This window comes from Danio rerio, chromosome 13 (assembly GCF_049306965.1).
Source record: "Danio rerio strain Tuebingen ecotype United States chromosome 13, GRCz12tu, whole genome shotgun sequence".
Taxonomy (NCBI): Eukaryota; Metazoa; Chordata; class Actinopteri; order Cypriniformes; family Danionidae; genus Danio; species Danio rerio.
The window spans coordinates 55687501-55711843 of record NC_133188.1 but is presented as its reverse complement, the minus strand read 5'-3'; the positions used below and the strand labels follow the sequence as shown (position 1 = coordinate 55711843).

Below are 24343 nucleotides of genomic sequence, written 5' to 3'. Positions count from 1 at the left end.
TGCTTATACTACGTCCTAAAAGTACATACTTTAGAGTGTGCAACAGAAGAGTGTGCGAGCTTTGGGACACACTACTTACGCATTAATGGACTGTTCTGTTGCTTAGTTATGAGCTCTGTCAATCATCTCCACACAGTGTATTTATAAAGCACATTATATTGTGTTTGGCTATACACCCACAGTGCTTCACAATCATGAGGGAGTCTCTCCACACCACCACCAGTCTGCAGCTCCACTTGGATGATGCTCCGGCAGCCAGAGGACAACAGCGACCATCAGAATGGGGAAGAAAGGGGATTGTGAACGTGGCATGGTTGTTGCTGCCAGTTGGGCTGCTCTGAGTATTTCAGAAACTGCTGATCTACTGGGATATTCACGCACAACCATCTCTAGGGTCTACAGAGAATGCTCCGACAAAGAGGAAATCTCCAGTGAGCGGCAGTTCTGTGGGCGCAAATGCCTTGTTGATGAGGTCAGAGGTCAGAGGAGAATGGCCAGACTGGTTCCAGTTGATAGAAAGGCAACAGTAACTCAAATAAGCACTCGTTACAACCGAGCTCTGCAGAAGAGCATCTCTGAACACACGACACGGCCAACCTTGAGGCGGATGGGCTACAGCAGCAGAAGAGCACACCGGGTGCCGCTCCTGTCAGCTAAGAACAGGAAACTGAGGCTACAATTCACACAGACTCACCAAAACTGGACAATAGAAGATTGGAGAAACGTTGCTGCTCTGATGAGTCTCCATTTCTGCTGACACATTCGGATGCTCGGCTCACAATTTGGCCTCAACAACATGAAAGCATGGATCATCCTGCCTTGTATCAGCGGTTCAGGCTGGTGGTGGTGGTGTAATGGTGTGGGGGAGATTTTCTTTGGGTCCATTAGTAGCAATTGAGCATCAACGCCACAGCCTACCTGAGTATTGCTGCTGACCATGTCCATCCCTTTATGAGCACAGTGTCTCCATCTTCTGATGGCTACTTCCAGCAGGATAACGCAGCATGTCATAAAGCTCAATCATCTCAGACTGGTTTCTTGAACATGACGATGAGTTCACTGTACTCAAATGGCCTCCACAGTCACCAGAGCTCAATCCAATAGAGCAGCTTTGGGATGTGGTGGAACGGGAGATTGGCATCATGGATGTGCAGCCGAAAAATCTGCAGCAACTGTGTGATGCTATCATGACAATATGGAGCAAAATCCCTGAGGAATATTTCCAGTAGCCTATTGAATCTCTGCCACCAAGGATTAAAGCAGTTCTGAAGGCAAAAGATGGTCCAATCTGGTTCTAATAAGGTGTACCTAATAAAGTGGCCAATAAGTATATATATATATATATATATATATATATATATATATATATATAATATGGATCACACAATATTTTTTACAGTGTAGAATAATTGTTGTACTGTATATTAATGTAATAACTGTAATATAATTTAATGCAGACAACAGAAAATCTGAAAATCAAATGTTAAAACTCACTGTAAAATAAAGACAATTGTGTTTTTTGTGTGACTGTGTGAACGTGATGAGCTTCAATTACTTAGCAATTACTTACTCGTTTCTTCAAGCTTTCCTGCATCTGCTAATTAACAAGTGAGTGAGATTTAATCAGACGCGCTGTGTCAGATATATTCTGATTAGCAGCGTCCTCATGCTGACATGTTTGATTAATGATTCATTATTATCAGGTCTAAATGATGTCGATGGACATTTTTAGATTGTGTGCACAGATATTATGGTAAAAGGGTTACTTTAATCCACAAACACGTCCCTCGTCTGAACATTAGCTGGGTTTTTAACTTTATTTACTTTATTTATACATTTTATACATTTTTATTTTACTCTCGTAACATTTCGACTTCATAAAAATTTTGACATTATTCTTGTAGCATTGACTTTATAACATTTTGTCTTCATTTTCATAACATTTTTTTTATTCTCGAAACATTTTAGCTTTATTCTCGTAACATTTCGATTTCATAACATTTTAACTTTATTCTTGTAAAAATTTCAACATTATTCTTGTAACATTTTGACTTTATAACATTTTGACCTTATTCTCGCAACATTTTGTCTTTATTTTTAAAACAGATAAACTTTATTCTTGTAAAATTTAAACTTCATAACATTTTGACTATAATTTCAAAAAATTTCATCTTTATTCTCGTAACATTTAAACTTTATTCTCGTAACATTTAAACTTTATTCTCGTAACATTTCGACTTTATTCTTGTAACATTTCGTCTTTGTAACATTTGAACTTTATTCTCGTAACATTTCGCCTTCGTAAAAATTTCTACATTATTCTTGTAACATTTCGACTTTATAACATTTTGTCTTTATTCTCATAACTTTTTTCATTATTCTCGTAACATTTCAACTTTATATTCGAAACATTTTGACTTCAGAACATTTCGACTGTATTCTCGTAACATTTTGTCTTTATTCTTAAAATATTTTGGCCATAACATTTCGACTTTATTTTTGAAACATTTTGTTTTTTACTCATAACATTTCAACTTTATAACATTTTGTCTTTATTCTCGAAACATTTCGTCTTTATTCTCATAGCATTTTGTCTGTACTCTCAAAATATTTCAACTTTATACTTGTAACATTTTGACTTTATTCTCGTAACATTTCAACTATTCTTGTAGCATTTTGTCTTTATTCTCAAAATATTTCGACTTTGTAAAATTTCGACTTTATTCTCATAAAACTTCAACTTCACAACATTTCGTCTTTATTGTTGTAACATTTGGTAAAAGTCTGTTTTGGTTTCTTCAATCCACAAACACGTCCCACTTCTGAACACTAGCTGGGTTTCTATCAGCCTCTGTTAATGTGTATTTTGAAGTACTGCATGAGAAACAAGTAAAAAAACGCCAAATTTCTTTTAGAAATGACTTTACGCTTTGTGTAAAATTGTGGATAATGACAGACGGAAACACATTTGCTGAATAAACTCTGACGTAGCAAATATTACTTGTCTACTGTCCGTTGCTAGGTAACCAATACTACAGTCAGCCGCTCTAACAACTGGATCATATTTGGCTTTTCATAGAAAGGATGGAAACCCAGCTACTGACAGCTAAATAGAATATAATAGAACATACTGTATCTATTACATCTATTTATGGCAGCATGGTGGCTCAGTGGTTAGCACTGTAGCCTCGCAGCAAGAAGGTCGCTGGTTCAGTTGGTGTTTCTGTGTGGAGTTTGCATGTTCTCCCCGTGTTGGCGTGGGTTTCCTCCGGGTGCTCCGGTTTCCCCCACAGTCCAAACACATGCGCTATAGGGGAATTGATCACCTAAATTGGCTGTAGTGTACGAGTGTGTGTGTGTGTGTGAATGAGTGTGCATGGGTGTTTCCCAGTACTGGGTTGTGGCAGCCAAACTAAAAGAACCTTTAAAGGGACATCTCAAAGCACTTTACACAGATTTTTTCTAGAGTAAAGAAAACAACCACAATAATAATAATAATGATAATAATAATAATAATAATAATAATAATAATAATAATAATAATAATAAAAATAACAACAACAATAATAACTAGATTCTTAAAGTTTGAGAACAAACTTTGAGGCTGGCTTGTGAAAGCCTGACGGTAATAGTTTATTTAGTTTAAACAGTTTTAAAAAGTAAGAATAGATAGATAGATGATAGATAGATAGATAGATAGATAGATAGATAGATAGATTAGCATGTTATTACCATGATTTTAACGTGAATTAGCATGTTGTTAGCATGATTCTAGCATGAATTAGCATGTTACTAGCATGATTTTAGCATGAATTAGCATGTTGTTAGCATGATTTTAGCATGAATTAGCATGTTACTAGCATGATTTTAGCATGAATTAGCATGTTGTTAGCATGATTTTAACATGAATTAGCATGTTGTTAGCACGATTCTAGCATGAATTAGCATGTTACTAGCATGATTCTAGCATGAATTAGCATGTACCTAGCATGATTTTAACATGAATTAGCATGTTACTAGCATGATTTTAGCATGAATTAGCACAATTCTAGCATGAATTAGCATGTTGTTAGCATGATTCTAGCATTAATTAGCATGTTGTTAGCATGATTCTAGCATGATTTAGCATGTTACTAGCAAGATTCTAGCATGAAATAGCATGCTACTAGCATGATTCTAGCATAAATTAGCATGTTGTTAGCATGCTTCTAGCATGAATTAGCATGTTACTAGCATGATTCTAGCATGAATTAGCATGTTGTTAGCATGATTCTAACATGAATTAGCATGTTATTAGCATGATTCTAGCATGAATTAGCATGTTGTTAGCATGATCCTAGCATGAATTAGCATTTGACTAGCATGATTCTAGCATGAATTAACATGTTGTTAGCATGATTCTAGCATGAATTAGCATGTTGTTAGCATGATTCTAGCATAAATAAGCATGCTGTTAGCATGATTCTAGCATGAATTAGCATGTGACTAGCATGATTCTAGCTTGAATTAGCATGTTGTTAGCATGATTCTAGCATGAATTAGCATGTTCCTAGCATGATTCTAGCATGAATTAGCATGTTGTTAGCATGATTCTAACATGAATTAGCATGCTACTAGCATGATTCTAGCACGAATTAGCATGTTGTTAGCATGATTCTAACATGAATTAGCATGTAACTAGCATGATTCTAGCATGAATTAGCATGTTGTTAGCATGATTCTAGCATGAATTAGCATGTGACTAGCATGATTCTAGCATGAATTAGCATGTTGTTAGCATGATTCTAGTATGAATTAGCATGTGACTGGCATGATTCTAGCATGAATTAGCATGTAACTAGCATGATTCTAGCATGAATTAGCATGTTGTTAGCATGATGGACAGATAGATAGATAGATAGATAGATAGATAGATAGATAGATAGATAGATAGATAGAGGTAGATAGATAGATAGATAGATAGATAGATAGATAGATAGATAGATAGATAGATAGATAGATAGATAGATAGATAGATAGATAGAGGTAGGTAGGTAGATAGATAGATAGATAGATAGATAGATAGATAGATAGATAGATAGATAGATAGATAGATAGATAGATAGATAGATAGATAGATAGATAGATAGATAGATAGATAGATAGATAGATAGAGGTAGGTAGGTAGATAGATAGAGGTACATAGATAGATTGATAGATAGATAGATAGATAGATAGATAGATAGATAGATAGATAGATAGATAGATAGATAGATAGATAGATAGATAGATAGATAGATAGATGGTGTGCGAGCCTGATTCAAACAAGCCAACCCTCGCCTCTCTACGATGTTCTGATGCTGAGATATAGCTGCTATTATATCGTTGCTAGGTTAGTCTGTTTTGTTGCTATGGAGTTGATTGACAGCTTAGACTGATGATGTATCAAAGCTTTTTGCCAGTATGAACAGTTAAAAACAACCCCCATGTCTCTATCACACTGCAGCATGACAATATCAGTCTGAACCTCTTTAATGGCAGTCTATGGGACAGTTGCTAGGGTGCAGTATCTGGTTGTTAGGGTGTGGCTAGATAGTTAAAAGGCCATCAGTGATTGGCTGCTGGCTAGACTGAGTTAAATGAGCTCAATCATTAGTCTGTAGGACAGTCTGATGCAGAGTTATGAGCTCACAAAGTTTGATCCCATGTAAAGTCAATGAGAGTATTTTGCAATGGAAGTCTATGGGACGGTTTCTAGGGTCCAAAAGTGGTTGCTAGGGCGTGGCCAGAAAGTTTAAAGGTGGTCAGTCATTGGCAGTTTGATAGTCTGAGTTAAATGAGCCCAGTTAGAAGTCTGTGTGACATTCTGATGCGGAGTTATGAGGTCACAAAGTTTGATCCAATGTTACGTCTATGGGATTTTTCCGACGGTCCCGGGACGTTTTTCGGAAAACCGAAAGTCGGATCAGTCGGAAAGGATATAGCAACTCGAGTCAGAATAGTTCGGAGGTCTGACCCGAGTTTGATGGTCATAGCTTGAATGGCCTAGGACGAGATAGAGTTTAATTTTTAGTCTCAGAAGAAGAATAATAAATATAACTAGATTCTTAAAGTTTGAGAACAAACTTTGAGGCTGGCTTGTGAAAGCCTGACGGTAATAGTTTATTTAGTTTAAACAGTTTTTAAAAGTATGAAAAGATAGATAGATAGATAGATAGATAGATAGATAGATAGATAGATAGATAGATAGATAGATAGATAGATAGATAGATAGATAGATTAGCATGGTATTAGCATGATTCTAACGTGAAATAGCATGTTGTTAGCATGATTCTAGCATGAATTAGCATGTTACTAGCATGATTTTAGCATGAATTAGCATGTTGTTAGCATGATTCTAGCATGAATTAGCATGTTGTTAGCATGATTCTAGCATGATTTAGCATGTTGTTAGCATGATTCTAGCATGATTTAGCATGTTGTTAGCACGATTCTAGCATGAATTAGCATGTTACTAGCATGATTCTAGCATGAATTAGCATGTTGTTAGCATAATTCTAGCATGAATTAACATGTTACTAGCATGATTCTAGTATGAATTTGCATGTTACTAGTACGATTCTAGCATGAATTAGCATGTTACTGGCATGATTCTAGCATGAATTAGCATGTACCTAGCATGATTTTAAAATGAATTAGCATGTTACTAGCATGATTTTAGCATGAATTAGCACGATTCTAGCATGAATTAGCATGTTGTTAGCACGATTCTAGCATGAATTAGCATGTTACTAGCACGATTCTAGCATGAATTAGCATGTTACTAGCATGATTCTAGCATGAATTAGCATGTACCTAGCATGATTTTAACATGAATTAGCATGTTACTAGCATGATTCCAGCATGAATTAGCATGTTGTTAGCACGATTCTAGCATGAATTAGCATTTGACTAGCATGATTCTAGCATGAATTAGCATGTGACTAGCATGAATTAGCATGTTGTTAGCATGATTCTAGCATGAATTAGCATGTTACTAGCATGATTCTAGCATGAATTAGCATGTTGTTAGCATGATTCTAACATGAATTAGCATGCTACTAGCATGATTCTAGCACAAATTAGCATGTTGTTAGCATGATTCTAACATGAATTAGCATGTTACTAGCATGTTTCTAGCATGAATTAGCATGTTGTTAGCATGATTCTAGCATGAATTAGCATGTTGTTAGCATGACTCTAGTATGAATTAGCATGTGACTAGCATGATTCTAGCATGAATTAGCATGTGACTAGCATGATTCTAGCATGAATTAGCATGTGACTAGCATGATTCTAGCATGAATAAGCATGTTGTTAGCATGATTCTAGCATGAATTAGCATGTGACTAGCATGATTCTAGCATGAATTAGCATGTTGTTAGCATGATTCTAGCATGAATTAGCATGTTGTTAGCATGATTCTAGCATGAATTAGCATGTTGTTAGCATGATTCTAGCATGAATTAGCATGTGCCTAGCATGATTCTAGCATGAATTAGCATGTTGTTACCATGATGGATAGATAGATAGATAGATAGATAGATAGATAGATAGATAGATAGATAGATAGATAGATAGATAGATAGATAGATAGATAGATAGATAGATAGATAGATAGAGTGCGAGCCTGATTCAAACAAGCCAACCCGCGCCTCTCTACGATGTTCTGATGCTGAGATATAGCTGCTGTTATATCGTTGCTAGGTTAGTCTGTTTTGTTGCTATGGAGTTGATTGACAGCTTAGACTGATGATGTATCAAAGCTTCTTGCCAGTATGAACAGTTAAAAACAACCCCCATGTCTCTATCACACTGCAGCATGACAATATCAGTCTGAACCTCTTTAATGGCAGTCTATGGGACAGTTGCTAGGGTGCAGTATCTGGTTGTTAGGGTGTGGCTAGAAAGTTAAAAGGCCATCAGTGATTGGCTGCTGGCTAGACTGAGTTAAATGAGCTCAGCCATTAGTCTGTAGGACAGTTTGATGCAGAGTTATGAGCTCACAAAGTTTGATCCCATGTAAAGTCAATGAGAGTCTTTTGCAATGGAAGTCTATGGGACGGTTTCTAGGGTCCAAAAGTGGTTGCTAGGGCGTGGCCAGAAAGTTTAAAGGTGATCAGTCATCGGCAGTTTGATAGTCTGAGTTAAATGAGCCCAGTTAGAAGTCTGTGTGATAGTCTGATGCGGAGTTATGAGGTCACAAAGTTTGATCCAATGTTACGTCTATGGGATTTTTCCGACGGTCCCGAGACGTTTTTCGGAAAACCGAAAGTCGGATCAGTCGGAAAAGATATAGCAACTCGAGTCAGAATAGTTCGGAGGTCTGACCCAAGTTTGATGGTCATAGCTTTAATGGCCTAGGAGGAGATAGAGTTTAATTTTTAGTCTCAGAAGAAGAATAATATAGAAAAATAATAATAAGTTTAATAGGATAACAGTAGTCTGGCTTGCTACACAAGCCAGCCTAACTAGATATTAAAGTTTGAGGACAAACTTTATGGTGGCTTGAAAAGCCGAATCTGAAAGTTTGAAGTGGTTTTAAAGTGTAAATAGAATGTTAGTATGATTTTAGCTTGAATTAACATATTACTAACATGAATTAGCATGTTAGTAGCATGATTCTTACATGAATTAGCATGTTGTTAGCATGATTCTAGCATGAATTAGCATGTTACTAGCATGATTCTAGCTTGAATTAGCATGTTGTTAGCATGATTCTAGCATGAATTAGCATTTTACTAGGCGGTTGCTAGGGTGTTTTAAGTGGTTGCTAGGTGGTTGCTAAGGTGGTGCAAGGCAGTTGCTAAGGTGGTCTGACTAGTTGCTAGGTGGTTGCTAAGGTGTTGCTAAACGGTTGCTAGGGTGTTTTGAGTGGTTGCTAGGTGGTTGCTAAGGTGGTGCTTGGCAGTTGCTAAGGTGTTCTGACTAGTTGCTAAGTGGTTACTAAGGTGTTGCAAGGTGGTCGCTAGGGTATTCTGAGTGGTTGCTAGGTGGTTGCTAAGGTGTTGCTAGGCGGTTGCTAGGGTATTCTAAGTGGTTGCTAAGGTGTTGCTAGGTGGTTGCCAAGGTGTCCTAAGTGGTTGCTAGGTGGCTGCTAGGGTATTCTGAGTGGTTGCTAAGGCGTTACTAGGTGGTTGCTAGGGTGTCCTGAGTGGTTGCTTGGTGGTTGCTAAGGTGTTGCTAGGTGGTTGCTAGGGTGTCCTGAGTGGTTGCTGGATGGTTGCTAAGGTGTTGCTAGGCGGTTGCTAGGGTGTTCTGAGTGGTTGCTAGGTGGTTGCTAAGGTGTTGCTAGGTGGTTGCTAAGGTGTCCTAAGTGGTTGCTAGGTGGTTGCTAAGGTGTTGCTAGGTGGTTGCTAAGGTGTCCTAAGTGGTTGCTAGGTGGTTGCTTAGGTGTTGCTAGGCGTTGCTAGGGTGTTCTGAGTGGTTGCTAGGTGGTTGCTAAGGTGTTGCTAGGGGGTTGCTAAGTTGTCCTAAGTGGTTGCTAGGTGGTTGCTAAGGTGTTGCTAGGCGGTTGCTAGGGTGTCCTAAGTGGTTGCTAGGTGGTTGCTAAGGTGTTGCTAGGCGGTTGCTAGGGTGTTCTGAGTGGTTGCGAGGTGGTTGCTAAGGTGTTGCTAGGTGGTTGCTAAGGTGTCCTAAGTGGTTGCTAGATGGTTGCTAGGGTATTCTGAGTGGTTGCTAAGGCGTTGCTAGGTGGTTGCTAGGGTACCCTGAGTGGTTGCTAGGTGGTTGCTAAGGTGTTGCTAGGTGGTTGCTAAGGCGTTGCTAGGCAGTTGCTAGGGTGTTCTGAGTGGTTGCTAGGTGGTTGCTAAGGTGTTGCTAGGCGGTTGCTAAGGTGTCCCAAGTGGTTGCTAGGTGGTTGCTAAGGTGTTGCTAAGTGGTTGCTAAGGTATTCTGAATAGTTGCTAAGGCGTTGCTAGGCGGTTGCTAGGGTGTCCTGAGTGGTCGCTAGGCCCTTACTAAGGCATTACTAGGCCATTGCTAGGTGGTTGCTAGGCGGTTGCTAGGGTAATTTGGGTGGTTGCTAGGCAGTTGCTAGGGTACCCTGGTTGGTTACTAGGCAAGCCTCACATACATGCTTGATAAAACATTTATACTTAGTAAGCATTTCTAGCAAGTTACAGTACTTGGCTAGTCAATATTAGCATGTAGCTAGTCACTGCTAGCATGTGTAGCATATAGGAAGTTCCGTTTGCTAGCATGAGTCAAACGAGCCAATCTCCAAGTCTCTACGATGTTCTGATGCTGAGATATAGCTGTTGATGAATGGTTGCTAGGGTATTCTGTTTTGTTGCTATGGGCGAGGTTACAGAGTGAACTTGAATGTGGTTGGTTGTCTTAGTCAAAGAACCAACCCCCATGTCTCTATGACACTGCTTTGCAAAGATATGTATCTTGGCCTATTTTAATGGAAGTCTACGGGACAGTTGCTAGGGTGCAGTATGTGGTAGTTAGGGGTGTGGCTAGAAAGTTAAAAGCTCATCAGTTATTGGCAGTTTGGTAGTCTGAGTTAAATGAGCTCAGCCATTAGTCTGTATGACAGTCTGATGCAGAGTTATGAGCTCAAAAAGTTTGATCCAATGTTAAGTCAATGAGAGTCTTTTGTAATGGAAGTCTACGGGACAGTTGCTAGGGTGCAGTATGTGGTAGTTAGGGGTGTGGCTAGAAAGTTAAAAGCTAATCATTTATTGGCAGTTTGGTAGTCTGAGTTAAATGAGCTCAGCCATTAGTCTGTATGACAGTCTGATACAGAGTTATGAGCTCACAAAGTTTGATCCCATGTTAAGTCAATGAGAGTCTTTTACAATGGAAGTCTACGGGACAGTTGCTAGGGTGCCATAAGTGGTTGCTAGGGAGTGGCTAGTAAGTCTAAAGGTCATCAGTGATTGGCTACTGAGTTGAATGAGGCCTGACTCTAGTCTGTAGGACAGACTGATGCAGAGTTATGAGCTCACAAAGGTTGACTCAATGTTAAGTCAATGGCAGTCTTTTACAATGGAAGTCTATGGGACAGTTGCTAGGGTGCCAAAAGTGGTTGCTAGGGAGTGGCTAGTAAGTTAAAAGGTCATCAGTTATTGGCTGCTGGCTAGACTGAGTTAAATGAGCCCAGTTAGAAGTCTGTAGGACAGTCTGATTCAGAGTTATGAGGTCACAAAGTTTGACCCAATGTTAAGTCAATGGGAATTTTGGGAATTTTCCGGGTCGTTTTTCGGAAAACCGAAAGTCGGATCAGTCGGAAAGGATATAGCAACCCGAGTCAGACCAGTTTGAAGGTTTGACGAAAGTTTGAAGTATGAAGCTTGAAAAGTTTAGGAGGAGATACAATTTAAAATTAGTCTCAGAAGAATAAGAAGAAGAAGAAGAATAATAATAAGTTTACGTGAGATAACAGTATGTTGGCTTTTCAAGCCACCATAATAATAAGTTTAATAGGATAACAGTAGTCTGGCTTGCTACACAAGCCAGCCTAATAATAATAATAATAACAATAGTAATAATAATATTAATATTAATAATAATAATAATAAAAATAATAATAGTAATAATTATATTAATAATATTAATAATAATGATAATAAAAATAACAATAATAATAATAATAACAACAACAATAATAATAATAATAATAATAATAATAATAATAATAATAATAATAATAATAATAAGGTAAAATAACATTACACATAGAACACTAAAACATCTGTCAATATAAGACTTTCCCTAATAGAAAAAATTATTACAAATATAGAGAGAAATGTTTCTGGTTCTGTTAAACAGCACTTGGGAAATGTTTGTAATAAAAATTAAACAGAATAAGTTTGTTTTCAGTTGTATATTCAGCAGTTAAGCAGTATTAATGAGCGTGATCTCACCGCTGTCCTCTGAGTGCAGACGTGAATGGAGAATCTGCAGCGAGAAATCTCTGGATACGGAGCTGACGCCGTTCATCTGAAACACACTCAGTGCTTCTAATGGGAACTCCAGCAGTGTGCGGTCAGCGAGGATCACCACACACTCAGACACATCTGCAGAACACACACATCACAAATACACACGCTCAAAATCACTACAGTATAAGTCATGCATTAAACTTATTGTTGTGTTCACAGAGTGAATCTGCGAGTCACATACATTGTGACTTTATTCGCGAAACATTTTAACTTTATTCTCGTAACTTTTCATCTTTATTCTCGCAACATTTTGACTTTCTTCTTGAAATATTTTGTCTATTTGCATAACATATCGTCTTTATTCTCGTAACATTTCTACTTTGTAAAATTTCGACTTTATTCCCGAAACATTTCGTCTTTATTTTCATAACATTTTGACTTTGTAATATTTCGACTTTATTCTTTTGTGACATTTTGACAATATATTTTGACTTTATTCTTAAAACATTTCAAATTTATTCTCGTAACACTTCGACTTTATTGTTGTAAAATTTCGACTTTGTAAAATTTCGACTTTATTTTCAAAACATTTCAACTTTATTCTTGCAACATTGACTTCTCAAAACATTTTGACTTCATAAAATGTTGACTTTATTCTCAAAAGCATTTTGAGTTTGTAACTTTTTTACTTTATTCTAGTAAAATTAAAACTTTATTTTTGTAACATTTTGACTGTAAAATTTAGACTTTATTCTCGAAACATTGACTTACTTCTCGTAACATTTAGACTATTGTCAAAACATTTTGTCTTTGTAAAATTATGACTATTCTCGTTACATTTCGACTTTGTAAAACGTAGACTTTATTTTCGAAACAATTCAAGTTCATAACTTTTTGACTATTCTCTTAACATTTTGCCTTCATTTTCGTAACATTAAAAAAACATTGTAACATTTTGAATCATTCTCATAACATTTTGTCTTAACATTTCAATTTTATTCTCATAACATTTCGTCTTCATGACATTTCGATTTTGTTCTCTAAACATTTTGACTTATTCGCTATTTTTGTAACATTTCGATTTTCTTTTCAAGATTTAGACTTTATTCTCGTAACATATCAACATTATAAAATTTTGACTTTATTCTCAAAACATTTCGACTTTATTCTCATAACATATTGACTATTCTCATAACATTTCGGCTTTATTTTCGTAACATTTCGACTTTATTTTCGAAACATTGTGACAATGTAAAATTTCAACTTTATTCTCGAAACATTGACTTCGTAAAATTAGACTTTATTCTCAAACATTATGACTTCATTCTCGTAACATTTCGACTTCTCTCAAAACATTTCATCTTTGTAAAATTGTGATTTTATTCTCGTAACATTTTAACTTTATTTTCGTAACATTTCGACTTTATTCTCGTAACATTTCAAATGAATTTTTCTGACATTTGGACTTAATAACATTTAAATTTTATTCCCATAACATTTTGACTTCATAACATTTCGATTTTATTTTCATAACATTTTGACTTACTCTCTTTATTTTTGTAACATTTCGATTTTCTTTCCAAGATTTTGATTTTATTCTTAAATTATTACAACTTTATTTGCGTAACTTAACTTTTTTTTTGTACATGGCACTAAAATGTCACTGTAGATCTCCAATGTAGGTTACATTTATCATAAGTAAAATTTTGCATCAATTTAAATGTCTATGTGTGTAGAGCTTTTAATTAGGAAATCATATTTGCTTTTATATAATTTATGACTTTCAGACCTGTTAAAGTGAATAACTTTATCCTTAGACTGCACTGCATGCTATTAAGCAATTTAAATTAATATAATTAAACATGAAGCAATTTAATAAATAAACATTTTAGAAAGTGCATTGATCACGTTAATCTGAAGTGTGAATTCTGTTTTTCAGCTCTAACCTCAACATTTCTTTCATTTCAAGACATTTAAGACTTTTTATGTCCATAAATTGGATCAAACAGCATTTTAAACATTGTAAATCTATTAAAGCCCCACTGAAAGGCTTTTGGATCATATTTTCCTTCCAGGAGTTTTGATGAGGCCAGCAGACGTGCTAAAGACGGAGAAATCTGATCAATATTTCAGCTCTTAAAGCCTCTCAGATGTCAGGTTTGATCTGTCAAACATCATCTTCAGGCCACATATCAATATAAACTCTCGGCGATAAACAGTGTTTGACAGTGTTAGGACAAGCTGCCCAACAGTGATGTTTTATGGTAAAACAAGAGTAAAACTCAGCTGGAGGTTTGATCTGAACTCAAACACACTCATGTTTACAAATGTCTGCTCATTTAGAAACGTCTGGATTTATTTAACACAGTAAAGAAGCACAAATTGTAAAATATTATTATAATTTTTGGCGACGCAGTGGCGCAGCAGGTAGTGCTGTCGCCTCACAGCAAGAAGGTCGCTGGTTCGAGCCTCGGCTGGGTCAGTTGGTGTTTCTGTGTGGAGTTTGCATGTTCTCCCTGCCTTCGGTTGGGTTTCCTCCGGGTGCTCCGGTTTCCCCCAAAGTCCCCCAGTGGCTCAACAACACCACCATGCATATAAACCCATTCATAAACAAGAACACAGTCTACATCAGCTTTACATTTACATTTTACATTTTACATTTAGTCATTTAGCAGACGCTTTTATCCAAAGCGACTTACAAATGAGGACAAGGAAGCAATTTACACAACTAAGAGCAACAATGAATAAGTGCTAAAGGCAAGTTTCAGGTCAGTAAAGTCTAAGAAGGGAAGTATTAGTAGGTTTTTTTTTTTTTTTTTTTTTTGTACAGTTAGTGTGATATTGAAAGAGGCAATTGCAGATTAGGAAGTGAAGTGGAGACTAAATAGTTGAGTTTTTAGTCGTTTCTTGAAAATAGCGAGTGACTCTGCTGTTCTGATGCAGTTAGGGAGTTCATTCCACCAACTGGGCAGATTGAGCGTGAGCGTTCGCGAAAGTGATTTTTTCCCTCTTTGGGATGGAACCACGAGGCGACGTTCATTCACAGAACGCAAGTTTCTGGAGGGCACATACATCTGCAGAAGTGAGTTGTTGAAGTGACCATACACAACAACTGAAACAAATCTTAAATGTACTTACAGGCTGCTGGTCTAGATGCTGCTAAAGTGCTTCTCCTGCCGACTAATGCTAGCGTGCTCACTATATAGGGGTTACCTGGCGTTTGGACACGCCTCCCGAGTCAAAACAAGGGCCGAAACTGAGGCGGACGACGCGAAACCACTATTTTTACGTGGCTAAAATAGTTTTAAAACAGACCCGTCTAAATGTAATACTTCGGCCGTGGTGTCACCCTTCAGATCGATGTTTTGATCAGCATAGCGTCATTTCCCTCCAGCGTGCAGAAGTAACTCTAATATCGATTCAGGGTTTAGAAAAGTTTTGATTCTGCGTTTTTGGCAGAAGCCCTTTCAGATCTTTCTTTTCATGGAGAGAAGGCCACGTTGCTCTTTCAGAAAGAAGTTCAGGTTTGCTGATGACATCTCTCTGTCAGCGGTAGATGCGTGCTTCATGTGTGCGTGCGAGTGACTGTATCTGTCCGCTTAAAGAGGCTGCGCAGAAATTCACATTTAAATTTGTTGACAGACAGTATGAGATGCCTGTCGTAATTGAGTTATTTATCAGCCCAACAATTTGTAATTGAATGAACATTTTTTTCATCCTGGAAAATGACAGGCGGATTGGTGGAGCGTCAGCAGAAATGCGGTCGATGTATCGGTCTGTTGTGGTGAAGAAGGCGCTGAGCCGAAAGGCAAAGCTCTCGATTTACCAGTCAGTCTACGCTCCTCCTCTCACCTATGGTCATGAGCTTTGGGTCATGACCAAAACAACAAGATCTCGGATACAAGCGGCCGAAATGAGTTTCCTTCGCAGGGTGGCAGGGCGCACTCTTATAGACAGGGTGAGGAGCTCTGACACCCGGGAGGAGCTCAGAGGAGAGTCGCTGCTCCTCCACATCCAGAGAAGTCAGCTGAGGTGTCTCGGGCATCTGTTTCGGACAAGGGCGGACTGGGACTAAAAATCAGCCCTGGCATTGTAGCCACACCAGCCCACATTACCACACCGACACAGCCCCACCCAAGGACACCCACATTCACTACTTAAATTGGTGTACAGATGGTAAAATTATATAAGCAATACCTATTTAAGAGATATTTAAACATTTAATGTATGTGACTGAAACAAAAACAACCCATTAATATATGCAATCATGTCATTCATTTTCTTTTCAGCTTAGTCCCTTTATTAATCTGGGAATCGCCAACTTATCCTGCATATGTTTTATACAGTGGATGCCCTCAAAGCTGCAACCCATTACTGGGTTACCCAATTCCCAATTGGCCTACCCAATTCACCTATAGCATGTGTTTGGCCTTGTGAAGGAAACCAGAAGGAAATCCATGCGAACTCCACACAGAAACACCAACTGACCCAGATGAGGCTCAAACCAGCGACTTTCTTGCTGTGAGACTACAGCACTACCTAATGCGCCACTGCACTGCCCCCTTTCGAGACTAGTTCAGTTAATTTTATGTAATTGGCAATGTCTGATTTGATTGCCTTTCCCTTTTTATGGTCCATCTCTGACAATTAGCGTGTGTTGCACTCACTGTTTGTTTGACATTCTTGCCAAATTTTGATTATGTCTGCGTAACCTCAGATTGGGTCAGCCCATCTCGAAACCAGCCGGTTGTTGCTGATTGGGGCAAGGCTTAACATTTACTATTATTCTTACTATTATCACCATCATAATCATAATATTCACATCTCGCACAAGATAAAAGCTGCCTACATTTAAAAAAACAATACATATGAAAAAAAAAAAATAGCTGACCGGCCCACATTTAAAAAATGGTCCGGCCCTTCTGGCATTTGCCAGAATTGCCAGATGGCCAGTCCGCCCCTGGTTTCGGATGCCTCCTGGACGCCTGCCTAGGGAGGTGTTCCAGGCATGTCCCACCAGGAGGAGGCCTCGGGGAAGACCCAGGACAAGCTGGAGGGACTATGTCTCTCGCTGGCCTGGGAACCCCTCGGGATCCCCCTGGAGGAGCTGGAGGAAGTGTCTGGGGAAAGGGAAGTCTGGGGTTCTCTTCTAAGACTGCTACCCCCGCGACCCGGCCCCGGAAAAGCAGCAGAAAATGAATGAATGGATGAACATTTTATTGTTTTATGCATCACCCAGAACATAAAAATATAGATAAACACATTCAGATCATTTACTTTAATCAGTACTATAGGAATGTGAAGAGACGTTCAACCAGCACAACAACACATGTTTCTGAAGACCGTCACCTACTGCAGCTTCGAGGAACATGCCCAACACTGATCTTAAGTGTGCTGTAAGTCTACTACTCAGCAGAACAAATCACCCCCGAAAGGGGACAATAAAGTTTAGGGTACTTGTACAAATCTAGTGTTTGCTTAAAATCAAAACAATTTTTAGACAAAAATATACACAATTTTGACTCGTACACTACAGTATATGCTTGATTAATGCCAACACTATACTTGTACAAAATAAGGTTTTGTCACATATAATAAACTGCAATTAATATCTGTGCTGAACAACTGTCTTTATAAAGTAACATGATCCTTCAGAAATCACTGCAATAAGATGATTTGATGATCAGGACATATCTCTGAGCATTATCAATAACTCTTGACTGGTGGTGAGTGTGTTGTGTCTGTGTTTGTACCCGTCTGTGTTTTATCAGTGGTTCTCTCCTCCTTGTCTCTGGAGCGGGTCGATGTGGCGTTGGTTTCAGACGCAGAGAAAACACTGATAAGACAGAAGCGGAAATGAGAGAGAAGATGAGGACAGACCACAGGAGACCGCCATATACACCAGCCAAAGCAGAAACCAGCACAAGACACGTTTATAAGCGCATTAAGAGCAACAATCCACTATATTTGGAGATACAGTGGTGTGAAGACGTGTTTGCCCCTTTACGTCAACTCAAGTTTATTTATACAATAATAATGTTTCAAATCAGCTTTACAAAAGGTGCATATTATTGCATTACACTAGCTGACAGAACAAACAGCAAATACTAACTGGTCTTCTAGTTGGTGATTTGGTGTCAGAAGTGTCTCTATGAAAGGTGAAGGCCTCTAGATTTTGCTTATTTGAGCTCAATAAATCTGATCATGTCTTGATGTTGACTGATTTGATGAGGACAGTGCGGTCTGACTCTGCTCAGACTAAAGTGTCATCACTGAACAGAAATAATGTCCAGTATAGAATATAAAGTCCTGCTGCAGTGGAGACAGAATGAATATTGTGTCTGACTCCATCATGAGCTTGGAGGACTGCATCCATACATCTCTGACATGACTCACATCACTGATTAATAAAGTCATCTGGAATGAAGAAGAAAGCCTTCAGCAGGATCCCAGAGCTCATCAAGATTCATCTTCAACACCTCCTTCATCTTACCCCAGACATGCTCAATAATGTTGATGTCTGGTGACTGGGCTGGCCAATCCTGGAGCACTCTCTGCTTTCAGGAGCTTTGATGTGGAGGCTGAAGTATGAGCAGGAGCGCTATCCTGCTGGAGAATTGTCCCTCTCCTGTGGCTTGTAATGTAATGGGCAGCACAGATGTCTTGATACCTCAGGCTGTTGATGTTGATCATCCACTCTGCAGATCTCTCGCACGCCAACATACTGAATGAACCCCAAACCATGATGTCTCCTTCACCAAACTTGACTGATTTCTGTGAGGATCTTGGTCCATGCTGGTTCCAGTAGGTCTTCTGGAGTTTTGGTGAGGATTGGGATGCAGATCAGCAGATGATTCAGAGAAATCCCCCTTCTGACACTTTTAAGAAGTCGAGTTATTATTTGTTGCTCAAGACTTTTGTCAGGTATAATCAAAATCAGAAAAGATTTTCCCTTACTGTAGTTTTGGTTTAATAATAAAAGCCTCCATTTAAAAACTGCATGACATGTTTACTTGTGTTCTCAAAGATGACACATTTAAATTGGTTTGATGATCTGAAACATTAAATTCAGACAAACAAAATTAAAAAAAAAAAACAAATCAGGAAGGGGGCAAACACCTTTTCACACCGCTGTAGGTTAAATCCACACGCTCCTAAAGTTAAACAGGTGAGTTTCATCATTAATGCATACATTTAGCTGATCTCCAGGTCTGGAGGGAACAATTTTAGCATAGTATAGATCATTGAATCAGATCAGACCATTAGCATTTCATTTTAAAAAAGTATTGATAGTTTTCCTATTTTAAGCTTGACTCTTTTATGGTTACAACATGTATAAGACCAACGAAAAATGACAAGTTGCTATTTTCCAGCCTGATATGCTATTATAGGAACTATATTTTCACAGATGCTAATGGTCTAATCCGATTCAATGATTTACGCTAAGCAAAGCTAAAATTAGTCCGGCCAGCCAGACCCAGAGATCAGCTGAATGGATGCAGAAATGGAAAAACTTTAGGAGAGTTTTGGGAGACATGTCTCTATAAGGTTTAAGGATGCATAAACATTTAGTTGGTGTGTAACATGGTTTGTTGTGATTTTGATGAGCTTTTGTACCTAAAGCATGAGAAGTCAAACTGTGAGAGCACAGGCCGCAGATACTCCTCCATTTCTTCAACAAGAGCTCGGAAACTCTCATCCAGCTTATCTTTACTTTCCTTTATGAACAGAGTGAGAAAGAACTTACTGCCATTGTGTACATTTACGTAATCATGCAATCAATAAAAAGTAACTGTAGTCTGATTACAAGAATATATTAAAAAGCAGTTGACACTGATTATAAGTACTTGATATTGGAAATCTGATTGTGTAAAATTAAAGATAACCTCGTGCATCCACAGATCTTTAAGTGTGTCTTACGTGTGTTTTGCGGCGCAGAGTCTGTTTGTTCAGATTCTTGAACTCCTGCAAGTGTTTCTGGAGCTGCAGTAGAGACGAGTGTTCAACAGAGGCTTTCACCACTTTAGTGCAGATTAAACCACCTGCACATAAAACATACAAATGTTTGAGTTCAAAAGTTTGGGGTCAGCAAGATTAATGCATTATGATTTATTTACTCTTTTTAAAGAGCTGACACTTTTACTCATCGAAGGTACATTAAACGATATCAAATGTTACTAAAATAAATATTATAATGCAATATTCTATTTTTAAATGCTGTTTTTGAGTCCTACTGTACATTCAATAGCAAATCATGAAATGTTTATTAGCTTTTCCAGTTGTGAATCACTAATGAATTCTGGATTTTATTTTAAAGGATTAAAGGATTTTATTTTACATGATAATATTTCACTAGTTTATTATAGATTTTATTTATATTTTGGTGCATTAAAAAAAGCTAAAATGCAAAAATAATAAATGAATAAAAAATTTATAAAATAAAATAAAGCAAAACAAAATACAACAAACAAAACAAAACAAAACAAAATAAAATAAAATAAAACAAAATAAAACAAAACAATACATAAAAACACAATAAATAAATAAAAAAATAAAGCAAAACAAAACTAAACACAATAAAATAAAAAATAAAACAAAACAGAACACAATAAATAAAATAAAAAATAAAATAAAACAAAACAAAATAAAACACAATAAAATAAAACAAAATAAAACAAAACACAATAAAATAAATAAATTTTAAAAAATAAAACAAAATAAAACAAAACAAACAAAACACAATAAAATAAAATAAATTAGAAAATAAAACAAAACAAAATAAAACACAATAAAATAAAACAAAACACAATAAAATAAAATAAAATAAAAACTAAAACAAAGCAAAAGGAAAACAAAATAAAATTAAATAAAACAATATTTTTCATTAATTATTTACAATTTGTGGTTTTAGAAATCATCAAGACAGTTATTATAATAAACAAACTTTTAGATTTATCTATATTTACTGTAATGAAAACAAACACAGTTCAGCCATGAAAATGGAAAGCAAAAACAGTGTTACTAAAATAGAATATAAAAAGCTTATTATTTCTATTACAGAAACATAACTTTGGCCTATTTTCATAGTTAAAGAAGTGCTGCAGGTATATGTAAATGTGTGTCATATGGTTACCTGTCACAGTCTTCCCCTTCTGTGTGTCTGTGGCTTTAACCTTCTCATAAAACCCTCCATACAGCACAGAACTACACAACAGACATAACAGAGTTACTCACATCAGTGTGTGTATGTGTGTGTGTGTGTGTGTGTGTGTGTGTGTGTGTGTGTGTGTGTGTGTGTGTGTCACAGATGGTGCTGACAGAATGAGCAGATTTAGTGTTGTCACTGCTGAGTTTGTCTGTCACTGAGAATAACTGAATGACAAACACACACAGCAGACGCCTAGTGGACATCAGAGGAACTGCAGAATAAAACCAAACTCAAGCCAAGACTAATTTATCTATATAGTGATTCATACATAATTCTAGACTGGGTCAAAGTCACTTTTTCTGGGATGAACAAGTAAATAATTAAAGTCAGAAATAAAATGTTCGTCTCACAACAATCATCAAAAAAGAGGATCATTAGGAGCACAAGAAAAGAAAAGAGTAAAAGAAGAAACAGATGAGGGCCGAATTAAGTAAAACAGAACAGAATAGAAAAGAAAAGAAACTAATGAAATGAAACATAACAAAACAAACAAGATTGGATTAGAGTTAAATAGAATAGAATAGAATAGAATAGAATAGAATAGAATAGAATAGAATAGAATAGAATAGAATAGAATAGAATAGAATGGAATAGAGTAGAATAAAATAAAACAGATCTAAATAAATATATCAGATTAGAATAGAATAGAATAATATGGTATAGAACAGAATACAATAGAGTAGAACAGAATGGAATAGAATGGATTAGAACAGAATAGAATAGCATAAAATAGAACAAAATAGAATAGAACAATAGAATAGAATAAAAAAAGAATAGAACTAAATAAAATAGAACAGAATAGAATAAAACTGGAATAATTTGACAGGAATAGAATGAAGTATAACAAAGAACAGAAAACCAGAGTAAAATAGAATAGAGCAGAGTAAAACAGAATTACACAAAACAGAAATGGCCTAAAGAAATAGACAGAACAAAGAAAATATTAACATTAGAATAGAATAGTATAGAATAGAATAGAATAGAACAGAACAAAACTATATATATATATATATATATATATATATATATATATATATACATATATATATATATATATATACATATACATATATATATATATATATATATATATATATATATATATATATATATATATATATATATATATATACATACATACATATATACTTATATATACAGATTAGAATAGAATATAAATAGAATACAATACAAAAGAAAAAAAACAAACAGAATGCAATAGAACAGAACGGGATGGAATAGAATAGAGCAGAATGGAATAGAATAAATTAGAACATTACAATAGAATGGAATACAATAGAATGCAATAGAACAGAACAGAATTCAACAAAACAGAATAGGCATAATATAAATAATTTTATTTGACAGAAATAAAATGAAGTATAAAGAGAAGAGAATAACAGAGTAGAATAGAATAGAGTGTAAAACCCCCGAGGCTGTGGCTGTGATTACTCTCCTGCAGTGTGTACTGTACAGATTAAAGTAAAAATGACTTCAGACATAATGCAGTGTCACCTGTCCTCAGAGTGCTGCAGCAGCAGGATCCTGAAGTGTGCAGGTATTTCTCCCAGAATGCTCAGGTGTTTGGGGTTTATGGTCAGCTGACTGCAGGCCTGTAAGAGTGATGATGTGAGCTGTGAATCTGCTGCTGTCTAGACACTGCAGTCCCTCTAGAGCTGCTCTATATAAAGATCAGCTCAAACGCTACAGCTCTCAGACTGATAGAATCCTCTGCTGAGGGGATACATGTACAGCTCTGAGGGATACACCAGAGTTTAGATCCGCTAACTCCTCCAGAGCGAGCACTCCTGGGCTTCAGTACAGGAGCTGCTCTTTACAGTCGTCTGAGTTGAACATGTATAGTGAAGACCAGCTCTCGTGTGCATCTGTGTATGCGTGTGTCTCAATGTGTGTGTGTCTGTTTGTGTGCATGCATGTATCTGCAAGTATGTGCATTGTGTGTGTATGTGTCTACATGTGTAGCGCATGTGTGTGTCTCTGTGCCTGTTTGCGTGTGCATGTCTCTCTCTATCTGTGTGTGAGTTTATGTTCGTGTTTGAGTGTGTGCATGCATGTGTGTGCGTTACCGTAAAGAGAGTGTTTCTGTGTGTGTTACTATAGAGAGAGTGTTTCCGTCTGTGTGTGTGTGTTACCGTAGAGAGTGTGTGCAGCTCTCGGTTCAGTGATGTCTGTACGCCGCCGTCTCGGAGCCCCTGTTCAGAGATCAGCTTCTCCCGCAGGTTCAGCAGAGAAAACACACCACACACACTGATGCTGGAGGAGACCTGCTGCAGGACACACAACAGCTGCACACAACACACACCACTCTGACCACACACAACACAACACAACACAACACAACACAACACACTGATCATTACTACACACTCACACACATCTATCTAGCCGTCCGTCCATCCGTCCGTCCGTCCATCCATCCATCCATCCATCCATCTATCCATGCATATCTATCTATCTATCTATCTATCTATCTATCTATCTATCTATCTATCTATCTATCTATCTATCTATCTATCTATCTATCTATCTATCTATCTATCTATCTATCTATCTATCTATCTATCTATCTATCTATCTATCTATCTATCTATCTATCTATCTATCTATCCATGCATTTCTATCTATCTGTCCGTCCGTCCGTCCGTCCATCCGTCCATCTATCTATCTATCTATCTATCTATCTATCTATCTATCTATCTATCTATCTATCTATCTATCTATCTATCTATCTATCTATCTATCTATCTATCTTTCTATCTATCTATCTATCTATCTATCTATCTATCTATCTATCTATCTATCTATCTATCTATCTATCTATCTTTCTATCTATCTATCTATCTATCTATCTATCTATCTATCTATCTATCTATCTATCTATCTATCTATCTATCTATCTATCTTTCTATCTATCTATCTATCTATCTATCTATCTATCTATCTATCTATCTATCTATCTATCTATCTATCTATCTATCTATCTATCTTTCTATCTATCTATCTATCTATCTATCTATCTATCTATCTATCTATCTATCTATCTATCTATCTTTCTATCTATCTATCTATCTATCTATCTATCTATCTATCTATCTATCTATCTATCTATCTATCTATCTATCTATCTATCTATCCATGCATATCTATCTATCCATGCATATCTATCTATCTATCTATCTATCTATCTATCTATCTATCTATCTAT

At 36.8% G+C, this 24343-nt stretch overlaps 1 protein-coding gene across 11 annotated transcripts in view; it reads right to left on the bottom strand.

The window, feature by feature from the left end:
• Nucleotides 1-24343, bottom strand: part of cfap46 (cilia and flagella associated protein 46) — a 189262-nt gene that overhangs the window by 21392 nt on the left and 143527 nt on the right. For all 11 annotated transcript variants that reach the window (XR_012389014.1, XM_073920364.1, XM_073920372.1 and 8 more), the window contains 7 exons: nt 23271-23444; nt 22633-22730; nt 21043-21113; nt 19830-19951; nt 19527-19627; nt 17663-17745; nt 11892-12044 (listed from right to left, as the gene is read on the bottom strand). Coding sequence is in view for 10 of the 11 variants with exons in the window: in XM_073920364.1 (XP_073776465.1) it covers nt 11892-12044; nt 17663-17745; nt 19527-19627; nt 19830-19951; nt 21043-21113; nt 22633-22730; nt 23271-23444 (802 nt within the window). In the remaining variant the exon portion in view is untranslated. The remainder of the gene's footprint in view (nt 1-11891; nt 12045-17662; nt 17746-19526; nt 19628-19829; nt 19952-21042; nt 21114-22632; nt 22731-23270; nt 23445-24343) is intronic.